This window comes from Penaeus monodon, chromosome 1, assembly GCF_015228065.2.
Source record: "Penaeus monodon isolate SGIC_2016 chromosome 1, NSTDA_Pmon_1, whole genome shotgun sequence".
NCBI lineage: Eukaryota > Metazoa > Arthropoda > Malacostraca > Decapoda > Penaeidae > Penaeus > Penaeus monodon.
The window spans coordinates 684,806-701,424 of NC_051386.1; the positions used below are offsets into that span (position 1 = coordinate 684,806).

General features: G+C 38.3%; 1 protein-coding gene across 1 annotated transcript in view; it reads right to left on the reverse strand.

Moving 5' to 3' along the window:
• Window positions 1–2,314: 2,314 nt before the first annotated feature.
• The window catches only part of LOC119573454 (putative glycerol kinase 5), an 18,060-nt gene continuing 3,755 nt past the window's right edge, over window positions 2,315–16,619 (reverse strand). Inside the window, exons 2-8 of the mRNA XM_037920704.1 lie at window positions 11,276–11,475; window positions 10,679–10,772; window positions 9,931–10,100; window positions 8,643–8,743; window positions 8,352–8,466; window positions 2,867–3,058; window positions 2,315–2,515 (exon numbers count right to left, since the gene is read on the reverse strand). Of these exons, the coding sequence (XP_037776632.1) occupies window positions 2,330–2,515; window positions 2,867–3,058; window positions 8,352–8,466; window positions 8,643–8,743; window positions 9,931–10,100; window positions 10,679–10,772; window positions 11,276–11,425 (1,008 nt within the window). The 5' untranslated portion in view covers window positions 11,426–11,475 and the 3' untranslated portion in view covers window positions 2,315–2,329. The remainder of the gene's footprint in view (window positions 2,516–2,866; window positions 3,059–8,351; window positions 8,467–8,642; window positions 8,744–9,930; window positions 10,101–10,678; window positions 10,773–11,275; window positions 11,476–16,619) is intronic.

Consider the following 16,619-nt stretch of genomic DNA (forward strand, 5'->3'; position numbering starts at 1 on the left):
TTCCAATTTTGATTGGGGGGTCTTCAATCCCAAAAAAAGGTTTAAAAAAATTCATGGATATTTCATTCAGTGCAAATTTTTTGGTATCTTAAATATTTGTATTTTCAAACCATTTTTATATAGTATAATTAAAACTTCCCTTTAAAGGGAAAAATATTTAATATTTTACCAAAATAAATGGGACACGGGGAAAAATTTTAGCAAACTTAAATTTTTCCCACTTTTTTTTTTTTTTCACCGTTTTTGACAGAATGAGTTTTTTGGGCTTTTTTTCGGGAGGTACTTATAGGTCTGACCTTTTTTCCCCTTTATGGGGTTATCATAACATTTTAACAAAATTTTAGTTCCTTGGGAAAATTCAAAAAAAGCCCTTTTTTTTTGAGAAAAAATAGCAAATTTTAAAGGGAATTTTTTGTTTCACACAGCCCCTCCAATCTTGCAGGTTTTTTTTCCTGTTCGTTATTTTTTTTTTTGTGGTGTAATATAAGTGAATCTCTTATTCTTACTCTCCACATGGCATTGCTTCCTATCTGAGTCATTATGTATATGTATACCAAAGTCTTGCATGTTGCCCAATTTCTTAGTATCAACCTTAGGAAATACCATAGCTGAAAAGTCTCTTACTTTTTATTGTTCTGACCATCACAGGCAAAGTTTACTTTGTACTGTATGGCTGTGTGAAATTTAAACTATATTATTATATCCTGCACCAATGGTTCACCATAGGGAGCTCCTCTTTCTCCAATAATAGGTACATTATTATTTGTTACCAAGAGCGATGCAAAATCAGGGTATCATGTGAACCTAAAATCCAAACTTTACCTTCACTACCTTCTATTTATTCCCTAGGCAGGGGGGCAAGCCCCCCTGTACCTCCCTCCCCTTTGTTAGCAATTTGCGCCTATTAAAAAAAAAAAAAAGTCACATTTAGAACTCTGGCAGCACATATTTTCATCATTTCGCAGTGAATATGAGGTTGGTGCAGCAGTACCTGTGTTGTTTATTATTCTATTTATTATGCTCTATGAGATGGCAGTGTCCATTTCCCTCTGTCTCTGTGCATCGCTCTTGTTAGCATTAACTGGGATACCATTTGTTTGGTTTAATTATTACATACTTGACTCACTGTTCACAGGATGTCAAGAATACAAGCCATGTCCACTGTGTCTTTTGTTTATCAACTGTCTTTACACATAGATGGTTCTACAAGTGCTTGAACACCAATGATCAATTATTACCTATCTCACATGTTACCCTTTTCCTTGGTTTCTGTTACAATTGTTAATAACATAATAATCATAATGTCAAAAACAATAATAACATCATTATTAACAAAAATCTGTTTTTCTCCTGAAACCTCACTGAAAGAAGAAATTAGCTAAGGACACCCAGGCTCCTTGGTACCTGCACACTTGTGGAGCAATCTATGTGCAAACATATTCCACACACACACACAAATAAAATAGTCAGTGTGAGTACCTAATACCATTGGGTTAAAGTGGAGGAAAACTCATTTTTTAAACACTTTTGTTTACAAATTACAACTAAAAGCTTTTGGGTGCTTAATGCTTTAAGTAACAAATGAGCTGGGAGCCAAATGAGGGAAACTGCCAATGCTTGCCAACAATTAACATTACTGGTCACTTTTTTAATACTGCGATTAATGGGCTATATTTCAATATGGGAATGTATTCCCTACTACTTTTAAAACTGTTTCTCATTCTAAAGAGCAATTCATTATTGTTGCTTATACTGTCAATTCCATTTTTAAAAAATGCAAATCTCTTAACTAATGTTTCCCAATATTCACTCCAAAGTTTAAAGCAGTGGTTCCCAAATGGGGGCCATGTAGCAGAATGTAATTAAGTCGGATAATGTGCAACTTCTTCTGTATCATTTCAATAATAATATAAGATTCATCAAAAGCAAAAACAAATTTCTTTTCTTATACTTAATTAAAGAAAAAAATAAATAAATAGGAAGCCATAAAATTGCAGGATTTGCTGGAGTGGTTTTTACATGAACTTAATAAGTATAGGATTATACAGTCACTGTAGTAATGGGTTATGCTTGGCAGCAGGGCCATGGACAAGGATTGTGAATGAAAAGTGGGTAACGACCACAAAAAAGTTTGGGAACCACTGGTTTAAAGGTTTAAAGGCCATCAGTGAGAGAGTGAAGAGGCAGTGCAAGTACTATAATGGCAACCATTTCATGATAAACAGCCCAGTCCCTCTCTTCATCCATGGGGAACCTGAATCAGCCCTAGCTATGGCTGTGGTAAGCAGGAGCACTGTAACAGGTTACCTCACTCCCCCATACCTGTTCATCAAAGGAATGATTTAAAATAAGAAGGAAAAAAAAGGGAAAAATTCAATAACAACAAACCTTTCACAGATGCATGGGCATCATTGCCTGTATTGACATTTAGGAAGGCACCTGTCCCTAGAGTGATTTTCACATCTCCACGGTTAAAACCACAGGATCCACACAGTGATGCACCTTGATCTGACACCTATTGATTAGATATGAATAACATGTAGATAGTAGGTCTGTGAAAAATGTATGTACATGATGATTATAATGAAAAATAAAAGTAAGCAAGAAGGAAGTACCAAGATTAACCAATATTATTTTTATACATTCATATGAAGAGAACATCATCATCAACATCAACTACCACAAACATCCATATACCAGAAGAACAACAACTTTACTGTATTCATCCCTTTCACCTTTATCCTGAAACACAAGAACAAAATTCAGTCTTTCCTATCTCACATATAGAAGAAAATAAGGCAAAGTAAAACAAGTACCATAAATGAAGAAGTGAGACAAAGATTTTAGACATGACTAAAAATCTTACCACAACGGTAATGGGTATAGGCGCCCCAAACAACTTGGCAGGGCAAATACCCCAGTCTCCCACAGAGTTTCGAAGCTCTGGGAAAATGTTCCTTGGGATATCCAATAACTTTAGGAAGAAGGAATTCCAGTCTTCTATAAAGGGATCATACAAGGCTGTCCCACTAGCATTGGAGTAGTCTGTTGCATGTATCTGAAATTAAATAACCAAAAGCAATGTTGTTAATCCTTAAATAAATCATACTTATAACAAACACAGTAAGGAAGAAGAAAAAAAGAGCAATAATAAAAACAGGAAACAGGAAAGGAAGAAAACTGTACTTAGGTATTTCCCAACTTTGACATGTGTTATGAATATATTTGACAATGCTCTCATAGGAATCAAGGAATAAAGCCAGAGTTTTCTGTTGGCCAATCCTGTCAGTGAACTAAAAGAGCGATTGGCCTGAAGTTCCTCCTTGAAGACAGAGAACCAGCTTAGAGGGTTTGCTGGTCCATGGAGATTATTAATGAACCTCTATGAATACTGTCCTTTATGGATATAAGGCGCATAAGCAAACTCTTCTCCAGTAACTAATTCTGACATCCTCTTTTAGGGGTATCTTGTAGTCTCAGGATGGAGATCATAACTAAGGATGAACTCAGGGGGCAGCACTACATAAGGTAACACTTGTCCATTTAGCCCATGATCTTTACCACTTGTCAGGGAATAGTTTTTGATGTACTGTGATCCCTTGTATTCTGAAGTGCACTGGATTAACTACTACATACTTTTAAAAATATCAGCAATAGAAAAAAAAAGCAAGCATGTTGCTGGTAGTAATCTAATAGTTGAGAAAAAAGGGGAAAAAAAGAAGAGGGGGAACAAATTTTTGGGAAAAGGGGAAAAACCCACCAAAGGGAAGGGAAGGGGGCCCAAAAAACTTGGGGGGGGGCAAATAAGGGGAGAGTTGAAGGGGAAAAGGGGAACCAAAAAAAAGGAAAGGGGAAGGGGGAAAAAGGGGGGAAAAAAGGGAGATAAAAAAGGGAAGGGAGGGAGAGGGGGCGGGGGAAAGGAAAAAAAAAAGAGGAAAAAAAAAAAAAAAATGAAAAAAAAGAGGAAGAAGAAAAAAAGAGAAAAAAAAGGAAAAGGAAAGGAAAAGAAAAAGAAGGAAAAGAAAGGGAAAGAAAGGAAGGAAAGGAAAGAAAAGCCGTTTTTGGGAACCGGAAAGGGAAAAAAAAAAGGAGGGGGAAAAGGGAAAAGAAGAGAAAGGAGAGGGGGAGGGGGAAAGAAAAGGAGGAAAAAAAGGGAAAGAAAAAAAAGGAAAGGGGAGGAGGGAGGAGAAAAAAAGGGAAAATAGGGGAGAGGAAAAGGAAAGAACCCCCAGAAAGAGGGAAGGGAGACGGGAAAAAGGGAGAAGGAGGGAAAACAAAAAAAAAAAAAGAAAGAAAAAAAGGAGGTGGGTAGGAAAAGGAAAAAGAAAAAAAAGGAAAACCCAAACCCAAAAAAGAGAAAGAAAAAAAAAACCCCCCAGGGAAAAAAAGGAGAAGAAAAAGAAGAAAAAAAATTTTTTTTTTTTTTTTTTTTTAAACAAGAAGAAAGAAAAGGAAAGGGGGGAAAAGAAAAAAAAAAAAAGGGGAAAGAAAGGAAGAAAGAAAAGGAAGGCAAAAAGGGAAAAAAAAAGAGGAAAAAGGAAAAATTAGAAAGAAAAGGGGGGGGGTGGGTGGGGGGGGGGGGGGGGGGGGGGGTTGTTTGGGGGGGGTTGGGGGGAGAGAGAGAGGGAGGGAGGGAGGGAGGGAGGGAGGGAGGGGAGGAGGGAGGGAGGAGGGAGGGAGGGAGGGGGGGGTCGAGGGGGGGAGGGAGGGAGGGACGGAGGGAGGGAGGGGATGGGGAGGAGGGAGGGAGAGGAGGAGGGAGAGAAGGGAGGGTAGAGAGAGAAAAAGGGGAAAAGGGGAAGGAAAAGAGAGGAGAGAGAGAGTGGAGAAGGGAAAAGGAGAGAGAGAGAAAAAGAGAGAGAAGGGAGGAGAAGCGAAAAAGGGGGCGAGAAAAAGAGAGAGAGAAAAGGAGAGAGAGGGGGGGGGAGGAAAGGAAAATGGATTTTTGGGGGGGAAAAGTTGGGGACGGGGAGGGGGGAGCGGAAGAGGCCGGGGGGGGGCCCCCAAAGAGAAGGGGAAAGGAAAAAGGGGGGAGAAAGGAGGAAGGAGAGCCGAAAGGAAAGATAGGGAGGGGGGAGAGAGAGAAAAGAGAGAGAGAGAGAGAGAGAGAGAGGGGGGGGGAGAGAGGGGAGAGGGAGGAGGACGGGGGAAAGAGGGGAGAAAAGAGAGAGAGAGAGAGCAGAGAGAGAGAGAGAGAAAGAGGGAGAGAGAGAGAAGGGGAACAGAAAAAAGGTAGAAAGAGAGAGAGAGAGAGAAGCAAAAAAAGAGAAAAAAGGAGAAGAAAGAGAGAGAGAGAGAAGAGAGAGAGGAGAGGGAGAAAGAAAGGAGAGAGAATGAAAAAGGGGAAGAGGGGAGAGAGAGAAAAAGGAGAGAGAGAAAAGAGAGAGAGAGAGAAGAGAGGGGAGTTTGAAGAAGAAAAGGGGAGAGAGAGAGAGAGAGGGGGAGAGAAAGAGAGGGGAGAGAGAAGGAGAGAGGGAAAAGGAGGAGAAAGAGAGGGAGAGAGAGGAAAGAGGAGAGAGAGAGGGGAGAGGAGAGAGAGAGAAAAGGGGGACGAGAAAGAGGAGAGGGGGAAAAAGGGGAGAGAGAGAGGAAGGGGAGAAAAGGAGAGAAAGGGAGAGAGAGAGAGAGAGAGGGGGAAGAGAGAGAGAGAGTGGGAGAAGGGGAGAGAGAGGCAAAGAGAGGGGGAGAAAGAGAGGGAGAGAGGAAGAGAGTTAGAGAGGGGAGAGAGAAAGAGAGAGGGGAGAAAGGGAGAGAGGAGGAGAGAGGGGAAGAGGGGAGAGAGTTTGCAAAGGGAGAGAGAAAAAAAGAGAGGAGAGAGAAAAAAGAGAAAAAAGAGGAGAGGGAAAGAGGACGAGAGAGAAAAGAAAGAGGGAGAGAGGGGGAGAGGGAGCGAGAAGAGAGAGGGAGGGGAAAAGGAGGGAAAAGAGAAAGAGGAGGGGGGGAGAGGAGAAAAGGGGAGGGGGGGGGAGAGAGGGGGGGAAGGGGAGAGAGAGAGAGAGAGAGAGAGAGGGGGGAGAGAGAAGGGGAGAAAAGAGTGAGAGAGAGGGGAGAGAGGAAAAGGGGAGAAGGGGGTAAAAGAGAAAAGAGAGAAAAAGGGGAGGAGAGAGGAGAGAGCGGGGGGGGGAGAAGAGAGAGAGAGAGAGAGGGGGGGGAGAAAAGGGAGAGAAGAAAAAAAGAGAGAGAGAGAAAAAGCGGAGAGAGAGGGGAAAAAAGAGGGGAACAAAAAGAAAAGAGAAAAGAGGAGGGGGAAAAAAAGGGAGAGAAAAAAAAGAGAGGGACGGAGAGAGGGGAGAGAGAGAAGGGGAAAAGGGGAAAAGGGGAAAAGAAAAGAGAGAAAGGGGAGAGAGAGGAAAGAAAAAAGAGAAAGGGAGAAAGAGAGAGAGAGAGGGGAGGGAGGGGGGAGGGAGGGAGGGAGAGAGAGGAGAGAGAAAAAAAGAAAAAGAGAAAAAGGAGAGAGGGAAGGGGGAGAGAGAAGAGAGAGAAGAGAGAGGGAGGGGGGGAGGGGAGGGAGGGAAAAGGAGGAGGGAGGGGAGGGAGGGAGAGAGGGAAAAAGAGAGAGAGAGAGGAGAAAGAGGGGGAAGAGAGAAGAGAAAAAGAGAGAGAGGGGAAAAAGACGAAGTGGAGGAGAAAAAATTGAGAGAGAGGGGAAAAAAAGAGGGGAGGAGGGAGGGAAGGGAGGGAGGGAGGGGAGGGAGGGGAAAAGAGAGGAAGAAAAAGGGGAGGGGAGGGAGGGAGGGAGAGAAGGAAGGGAGGGGAGGAGAGAGAAAAAGAGAAAAGAGGAGAAAAAGGGAGGGAAAAAAGGAGAGAGGGGAAAAGAGAGAGGGGGGGAAAAAGAAAAAGAGAGAGAGAGAAAAAGGGGGAAAAAAAAGAGAGAGAGGAGGAGAGGAGAAGATGGGGAGGGGGGAAGAGAGGGGAGAGGGAGAGACAAAGAAAAGGGGAGAGAGAGGGGAAAGGAGGAGAGGGAAAAGGCGAGAGAGAGAGAGAAAAAAAGGAAGAGAGGGGAGAGAGAGGGGAGGGGAGGAGGAGGGAAAAGAGGTTTGAGAGAGAAGAGAGGGAGAAAAGAGAGAGAGAGAAAAAGAAAAGAGGGAGAGAGAAAGAGAGAGAGAGAGAAAGATGGGGGGGAGGGGAGAAAAAAGATAGAGGAAAAAAAGAAAAAGGAAAAAGAGAGAGAGAGAGAGAGGGGAAGGGGGAGAGAGGGGAGAGAGAGGAGAGAGAGAGAGGGAGGAGAGAGAAAAAGAGAGAGAGAGAAAGGGAAAAAGAGGGGAGGGAGAGGAGAGAGAGAGAGGGGGGAGGGGGGAAGAGGAAAGAGAGAGAGAGGAGAGAAGAGATGGGGGAGGAGAGCGAGAGAAAGAGAGGAGAGAAAGAGGAGAGAGGGAGAGAAAAGAGGGGAGAGAGAGGAGATGAGAGAGAAGGAGAGGGGAGAAGGGAGAAAAAAAGAGAGAGTGAGAGGAGAGAGAGGGAGGGGAGGGAGTGAGGGGGGAGTGGGGGAGAGAGAGAGAAGAAAAAGAGAGAGGGGGAGGGGGAAAGGGGAAAAAAGGGGAGAGAGAGAGAAAAAGAGAGAGAGAGAGAGGGGGGAGGGGGAGAGAGAAAGGGGGGAGAGAAAAAGAAGGGGGCGAGGGGAGAGAGGGAGAGAGGAGGGGGAGAGAGGGGGGGAAGAGAGAGAGAGAGAGAGCGAGAGAGAGAGAAAGAGAGAGAAAGAGCGAGAGAGAGGGGAGAAAGGGAGGGAGGAGGAGGGAGGGAGGGAGGGAGGGAGGGGGAGGGAGGGAGGGGGGAAAAGGGAGGGGGGAGGGAGGAGAAAAAGGGGAGAGAAAAAAGGGAGGGAGGGGGAGAGAAGAGATGAAAAAGAGAGAGAAAAGGGCGAAAAGGGGAAACGAGAAAGAAAAAGAGAGAGAGAGAGGGAGAAAAAGAAAAAGGAGAGAGAGGGATGAGAGCGAGGGGAGGAAGCCCGGAGGAGAGAGAAAAGAGGGAGAGAGAGGAGAGGGGGGAGAAGGAGAGAGAGAGAGAGGAGGAGGGAAAAGGGAGGGAGAAAAGGAGAAAAAGAGAGAGAGAGAGGAGAGAGAGGAGAGAGAGAGAAGGGGGAGAGAGGGGGGGGGAGAGGGGGGGAGAGAGAGGAGGGAGAAAGGGGGGGGGAGGGGGGGAAAAAGGAGAGGGAAAAGGGAGGAAAAAGGGGAGGGGAAAAGGGGAAAAAAAGGGGGAGAGAAAGGGGAGAGAAAAGGGGAGAGAGAAAGGGGAGAGAAAAAGGGGAAAGAAATGAGAGAAACAAGAGAAACAAAAGAGAGAAACACAGAATAAAAATACAAGAAAGCAACAGAAAACAAAGCCAGAGAGAGAAAAGGGGATGAAAGTGCTACCTTGCCCTCACTCAGCTTGTAGATCAGCCAGCAGTCAATGGTACCGAACATTACGTTGCCTTCTTGCACAAAGCCCCTTCCCACGCTCGTCGTTTTTCCAAAACCATTTAAAAACCTCATTTTTACGGGAACGGGAATATTTTCGGGAACTAGCCCAAACCAGAAATAAAAATCTTCACTCAATTACAAGAAAATATATACACACATCTTTTGGTATCAAATTCAAATAAAATAAACCTACTATATTCACTAAAGAAAGAAAGAAAGACCAAGAAAGTAACAAGAAAAAACAAGTAAATTACCTGAATATTCATAAATCTCAGAACACTGGCAGCCATGTACCTCTTCTTCCGTAGTATTTTGTAAAGGAGGGAGCTGATGAATCTTATGATCTGAAAAAGGGTAAAATTATAGTAAATAAGAAATTAATCACAGGGGAGGGGGTCAGGCAGACTGCTATTCCCAATGGCTTACAATTCAAATGAATATACAAGAAGAGGAAGAGGATGAAGATGAAGATAAAGAAGAAGAAGAAGAAGAAGAAGAAGAAGAAGAGAGATAAACAGGTAAAAAGGAATAGGGGAATGAGAGAGGATCTGAGAAGATATAAATGGAAGAAGTTTGCCAAAGAGTAAGAGAATTGCTTCCTCACACTCCCTACCTCCCACTGAAAGCAAAATAAAATGTGTGAACAGAGTAAGACAGCTTATAAGAGGTGCTCATGCATGATCATGGAGACTTGGATCTGGTGAAAAGAGAGAAAGAGAAGAAGAAGAAGAAGAAGAAGAAAAGACGAAGAAGAAAAAGAAAAAAAAAAAAAACTCTTAATTGATTACTCTTGGGCTTTAAGGGTTTAAATGTATTGATCATACTAATCTTAACCTATTACAGAGAAAATGTATTTGACTACACACAAAAAATATATATACATTTTTTTTTCTTCCTTTTTTCTGTAGCAAAATACATTTTCCTGATTTTGACGTACTTGTTTATAGCAAGACTTTTTTTTTTATGGAAAATGAATATGAGAGCCAAATACTTAACTCTGGAGTCCTTAGCTCTATGTGACAGGGTTTTTTTTTCAAAAATGAGAAAAATGTTTCCAAAGGTTTGCAGATTTCAGACTGTCAAATCACCAAAACAGACTTAAAGAACTTATATATATATATATATATATATATATATATATATATATATATATATATATATATATACATATATAATAATACACAACACACACAACACACATACACATATACATACATGCATACATACATACATACATACATACATAAATTAATACACATACACACACACACACACACACACACACACACACACACACACACACACACACACACACACACAACATATATATAGAGAGAGAGTTTTTGGCTCTCCTATCCATTTTTCATGTAAAAAAAAAAATTATCATAAACACCTACATCAAAATCAAGCTTGCCTATGAATAGCATATAGACCATATATAGGAATTCAGCATTTCAGAGCCCCAACATCATGGACTAATCCTATGAATACATAAACACCTACTCTCTCCCCGTCTCATCCTTCTTCTCACCTTCATCTTCCACGAGGCATTCCACTGCGTGACTAAGGCATCGGCACGAATGTCTTTCCAGGTGATGAAGTTATGCAATGTTTCACCTGTTCTGCGGTCCCAAGTGATGAAGGTGGCCCGTTGCGTGCTCAAGCCAAGGCAGCGAATGTTGCCTGCGTTGAGGCCTGCCGCTGTGGACAAGGAGAGAAAAAAAGACATATGAGCCCCGTGCTTCATTTTACATACAAACATATAAAGTTAGATATAAGAGTGATTGCAAAGTCTGAAACTCAGAATAGAAACAGAATAAAAAAGCATCAAGTCAATAATGAAAAAAATATTAATAAAATACAATAAGCCAAGCGAAGACTGGTAAGACAGAAATGAAAAGAAAGACTTCCAGCCAAAAGTTTAAAAAATCATGTGCACACACACACACACACACACACACACACACACACACACACACACACACACACACACACACGCACGCACGCACGCACGCACGCACGCACGCACGCACGCACGCACGCACGCACACACACAGGATCAAGGAACTTTTTAATGTATCTAATCAGAAAATGAACTACAGCAGACATACTTACCATAAAAAATAAATCAATATAGACAGAAAGAAAGAATTCATCACAAACAAAACACTAACATACACTTCACAAACTCACGGACCATCATTCACAAGGCCGACAACCCTCAGTACAAACTTTACTGAAATCTCAACCCAATACGACAGCACAGCAGAGTGACTCACATGATATCGCAGCATTTATGACCTTCACAAACTTCTCCCACAGCTCATTGGGGTCCATCTCAACACGTTCAGGACTGGGATACAGGAGGGTCACCTGGGTAATAGGTAATAGTAATAGTAATAAGATAGTTTGTCAATTCCTTACAAGACTGAGTCTTTTTACACATGATTAGGAGGATAGCTTCATAAAAAGTAATACATATTAGGTATAATAAAACAAAAATCAAAAAAAGCATATACAAAGAAAAGTACCTGACTAAAGTGTATACTGTGCATTTAATCTATCTATAATATATATGCACTCTAATGCCACAAACTCTAAAAATCTGCTTAAAAACAAAGAAAAAAAAAAGAACAAAAAGAAAGAAAAAAGACAAAGAAAGAAAAATGAGAATAAAGAAAAAGAAGGAAAGAAAAATGAGAAAAAAGAAAAAGAAGGAAAGAAAAGAGAAAAACAAAAAAGAAAGAAAGAAAGAGACAAAGAAAAAGAAAATAAAAGAAAGAAACAAAGAAGGAAGGACAGAAAAGGAAAAATAAAGAAAGAAAAACGAAAAGAAAAAAAGAAAAAATTAAGAAAGAGAGAAAAGAAAAGCCTACCTTCTCCTCCGCTCTGCCGCACACCCGCATGGCCTTATCGTACACGAAGCACCTGAGAGTGGTGGTGCCGAGGTCCAAGCTGGCGATATAACATGCTTCCTGCCCTGGGGTGGGATCCGGCGTCTGATTGCTCTGCTCTGAGGCCCCCATGCTGTCATCACTCAACCTCGGTGTTGGTGCCGATACCAATGCTGATAATGCTGGAAATGGCAAGCAGGGAAAAATTCTATATATGCATATGTATGTATATATGTATATATGTATATGTATATATGTATATATATATATATATATATATATAATATATATAATATATATATATATATATATATATATATATATATATATATATATATATATATATATATATATATGCACTGAATCACATCCTTTATTCAACAAAATAACAGTCACTGGCCATAGCAGCTGTGTTCTAAATGCTATAATGCTGAGGCTGTCACGCGAGGTCAGTCCAGGAAGGAAAATCCCATGTGGAGTTTTCTTGAAGATGAGAAACGGAAAAAAATAAGTATAAAGCTATATCAAAAAAAAAGAAAAGAAAGAAAGAAGAAGAAAAGAAGAAGAAGAAAAGAAGAAGAAGAAAGGAAAAAGAAGAAAAGAAAGAAGAAAAAAGAAAAAGATATAATGAAAGTAAAATATAATATATATAATAATATATATATATATATTATAATATATATATATATATATAATAAATAATATATATAATATATATATATAATATATAATATAATATATATATATATATATTAATATATATATATATATATATAATATATATATATATATATATATATTATATATATATATATATATATATATATTAAATATTAATATATAGATATATATATATATATAGATATATATATATATATATATATATATATATATATAATATATATATATATATATATATATATATATATAATTATATATATATATATAGATATATAGATATATATATAGATATATATATGGCAGCATATGGAAGTAGTTGGATGTAAGCGCTGATTCTTCCTGAATGAAGAAAGTAGGAAATAAAAGCAATAATGAAAAATGCAGTGATACATAACTTCTCAAAATATGAAAAGAAAAAAAATAATAATATATTACAGTTGGATGAACATACGTACTCCTTAACCTCCCTCTCAGTAGACTACCAAGCCAGATAAGTCTAATCTAACTATCCATACAAACATTTTACATTTGTCTCTCACACTTTCTTATTTCCTGAAAATTTGCTTGTATTTCCGGTTTGTGATCCACATGAAGCATAATTAATTGTGGCATCCATACCGTTTTTTTCTTCAATGCATATGGAAAGGAAGATACTAACTGTGGCACAGGGTATTTTTATGCTTTTCTTTACCTTTTTCATTTATCTTTCTCCCCTATTTTATAATATCCATCTTTTATCTTCTCTTTCACCTTTACTACAGATTCATAATGTACCTGACTTTCAAAAAATCAGTACAGAATGTTCAAAAATCTCATTACACCCATCAACATCAATCTGGCTTATATACAATCGATTTCTAAAGACAAATTCAAGAAAGCTATTACAAGCTAAAAGAAAAATATAAAGAGGAAAGAAAAGGCAAAAGGAAAGAAAGCAGAGCAAAATGAAGGAAAGCACGAGATCTCGCCAGAGGTCTTTTCCTCTTTCCTCCTTCCACATTTAACTGCTTAGTGTTCCTGTGGCATTAAATGCAAAAATGCTGTTACTAAAAGACAGGTGCTAATCCATAAAACCATCAATAGACTAAGAAAGTGCAAACTGTGGTCCTTTCGGTTAACGTGTTCGCCTCCAACTGATTCTCTCAAATGCAAAAAATAATAAAGGTCGGCATATCTCATTAATAAACTGATAAATGTGCAAATTAGATATATGGCAGGAGCGAAAAATACTTGCCCATGAGTCGCAGAACATCACTGAGCTATGACCTTCAAAAGATATTTTTAGTCAATGTCAACATAAAGAAGATAATATTGAGTTTGTAAGCTTCACTACAGTAGAATGGCAATAATACGAACCAAACTGGCTGTTTACGTTGTCTGTTTTACGAAGTGGTTAAGTACAACTCAAATACTGTATTATATATCTGAGTCACTATATCTAATCTTGTTTAATAGAATAGGGAAAAAATATTCCTTAAGACTAGCAAAGAAATACGAGTAAAAAAAAAACCAAAAAAACACCCTGTAATACATGGATGCCACACACACACACACACACACACAAACACACACACACACACACACAAACAAACAAGCACACACACACAACACCACACCCCCACACACCCCCACACACACACACACACACCACCACACCCACACACACACACACACCACACACACACACACACACACCCACACACAACACACACACACACACACACACACACCCACACACAACAAACACACACACACACACACACACACCACACCACACACACACACCACACACACACACACACACACACAAACACACACACACACAAACACACACACAAACACACACACACACACACACAAACACACACACAAACACACACACACACACACACAACACACAACAAACACACACACACACACACACAGATATATATACAAAAAAAAAAAAAAAAAAGTGGACAATACTGCACAAGGTTCATTCAGGACAACTTTAGAGAGTGGGATGAATGACTTCGCATAATTAAATCAAGAAAATAAGACAAATAATTTGTTCTCATTCATATCCATTTCTAAACAAATAAACATGAAAGCACAAATACACATATAAACCATTTTTTCTTACTATGACCTTTATAGTTATAAGAACTCCTTCATTTTATTATTAACGTTTACTCAATTTTATAATTATTATTATTACTATTATAATTATTATTATCATTATTATCATCATTATTATTATTATTATCATTATTTCAGTATTAATGTTTCACATAAAATGCTTAAATTCCTTATCAAGCTTCAATCAGAAACATTCTGGGCTGAGATATGATACGAATGATAAGAGAGAGAGAAAAAAAAATCTCATCCTGACCTTTCACAGAATGAGATAGTGTTGATTATTATTATTAAAAATTTTTTATTATTATTTTTTAATTATTTTATTATTTTTTATTTTATATCAATCTATCTCTTTATTATCATTAAATCATTTTTAGCATTAAAAATTTATTATATATTTCTGTTTTTTATCATTCTATTAGGGCCTTTGTTTTATTTCAATACTATTTTTAATCATTTTTATTCCAAAATTTTTACCCATTTTTTTTTATCACTACAATCATCTTCATCAATTCAGCCACATTTCCCTTTCCCTTTTATTTTATTTAAATTTTTATATTTACTTTTCCTTATTAATCTATCCATTATCATTATTTTATAAAAAACCTCTTTATGATCTTTAAAAATTTTATTATTATTATTATTTTCTATTATTATTATTATTTATTTTTAAATTTTTTAATTTTTATTATTTATTTTAAATTTTTTTTTATTATTTTAAATTTCTTATTTTTAATACTTTAAAAAAAAATTTTTTCTTTTAAATCATTTCATTATCTTTATTATATTTTATTAATGGTTAATGGTTAGAGGAAATAAAAGTGCTAGATACCAAAGGTCTTAACCCTAGGGAAAGATTGGACGAAAGGGGGGAAAGGAGAAAATGATCGGGGATAACATGTTTAGAGAAAAAGGTTGCAAAACACTGTAGGACAGAAAAGGGTAAGAGGGGAAAAAATAAGGGGGGTTTTTTGAAAAAGGGTGGGGCTGAGGTAGGGGGCGATCAACCAAATGGGGGTTGTATAGGGAGGGGGGTAACTGATGGGGAAAACTGCAAAAGATTATTAAAAACAATAAGGGAAATAGGGGTAAGCTATAGTTTAGAAGTAGGAAAAGAACCCTGGGGATAAAAGGGAACGGGGAAGGGGGTGAAAAGTACAGGAAGAATCAGGGGGGGAGGGACCAAAAAGGCCTTGTTGTGACAAAAGGGGGTCACATGAACATCTACTGGGGGTGGGAAGGACGATGAGGAGGGGGGGAAGGTGATTGATTGTTTTTTTATTTTTTTTTTTATATATATTTTTTTTTAATCATATTTTTAACATTATCAATAATTTAAAAAAAACGCTATTTTTTAACTGTTTCGTACCAAATATGTCATTTTTTAAACATCAATGATTATATTGATCCTCATTATTTTTATATTTTTATCTTCATTATCATCTCACATTATCATTATATATTTCTATTTTATGGAACAAACTACGTACTATCATTTTTAGTAGACCTTTTATTATGATTAAACATCATTTTTATTATAAATTATTTCATTATTACTGTTACCATTAATATTATATTTATCATTGTTGTTATTTGAGTATACAATTTTCTTTCATATTTCTATTACAGCATCTGTTCATTATACCCTTTCATTTATTTCACTTATTCCCCTTTCTATCATTATCATTATTAATGCAATCAAAACTATCATTAATATTGATAATAAAAAAATCAATTAGTCATTTATAAAAATATCAGCTAACCAATACACCTCGAGGAATAACACAGCAACCAAAAGGGTTTTTTTTAAAAACCCCTATAGCAATAAAAAGTTTGCTCATTAAACAAAACAAATTCCGAGGGGAAATTTGTGGCTTTACATGCTCCCCAAAAATCAACCCAACCTGGCTCACCCAATCATTAAACATAAAAAAAAAACAAACAACAAAACACAAAAAGAAAGGGGCCAAACCGACAAAAATCAATTTTTATGCACACCTGAATAAAACAGAAAAACGAAAAGGACAAAGAACATACAAAACAGTCCTGGTCTTTTGGCCTAAAAAAGGGGCGTACCCCTGACATTCGTATTCCATATTGAACTTTGCTACATCAGAACATAAGTGACCTTGATGTGTTGCCTGAGGGGGCATGATAGAGTAGTCCCTTTTATCTAACTCAAGATCAGATAACTCGCGATCGTTAGTAGCTTAACCGTGATAAGCTGCCCTGCTCTCAAAAAATTCCATCATGTCCGACACAATGCCCTGCAATTGGCTATCAATCCAATGAATGACAAGGAAATTGTGTGGGGAAGAGGGAGGCCACGGGAGGATGGTGGTAGCAGGGTGGGGAGTGGGAGGGAGGAGAGGGGAAGCAGAGAGATGGGGAGGAGAGATGGGAGGGAGAGGGGGAAGCAGGAAGGACAGATGGCTGAAGGGAAGGGAGGGGAGTGTGTGAGATAGGGAAAAGGAAAGTGGAAAGGGAGGAGGGGAGTAAATGGGGGAGAGAAGCAAAGTGGAAGAAA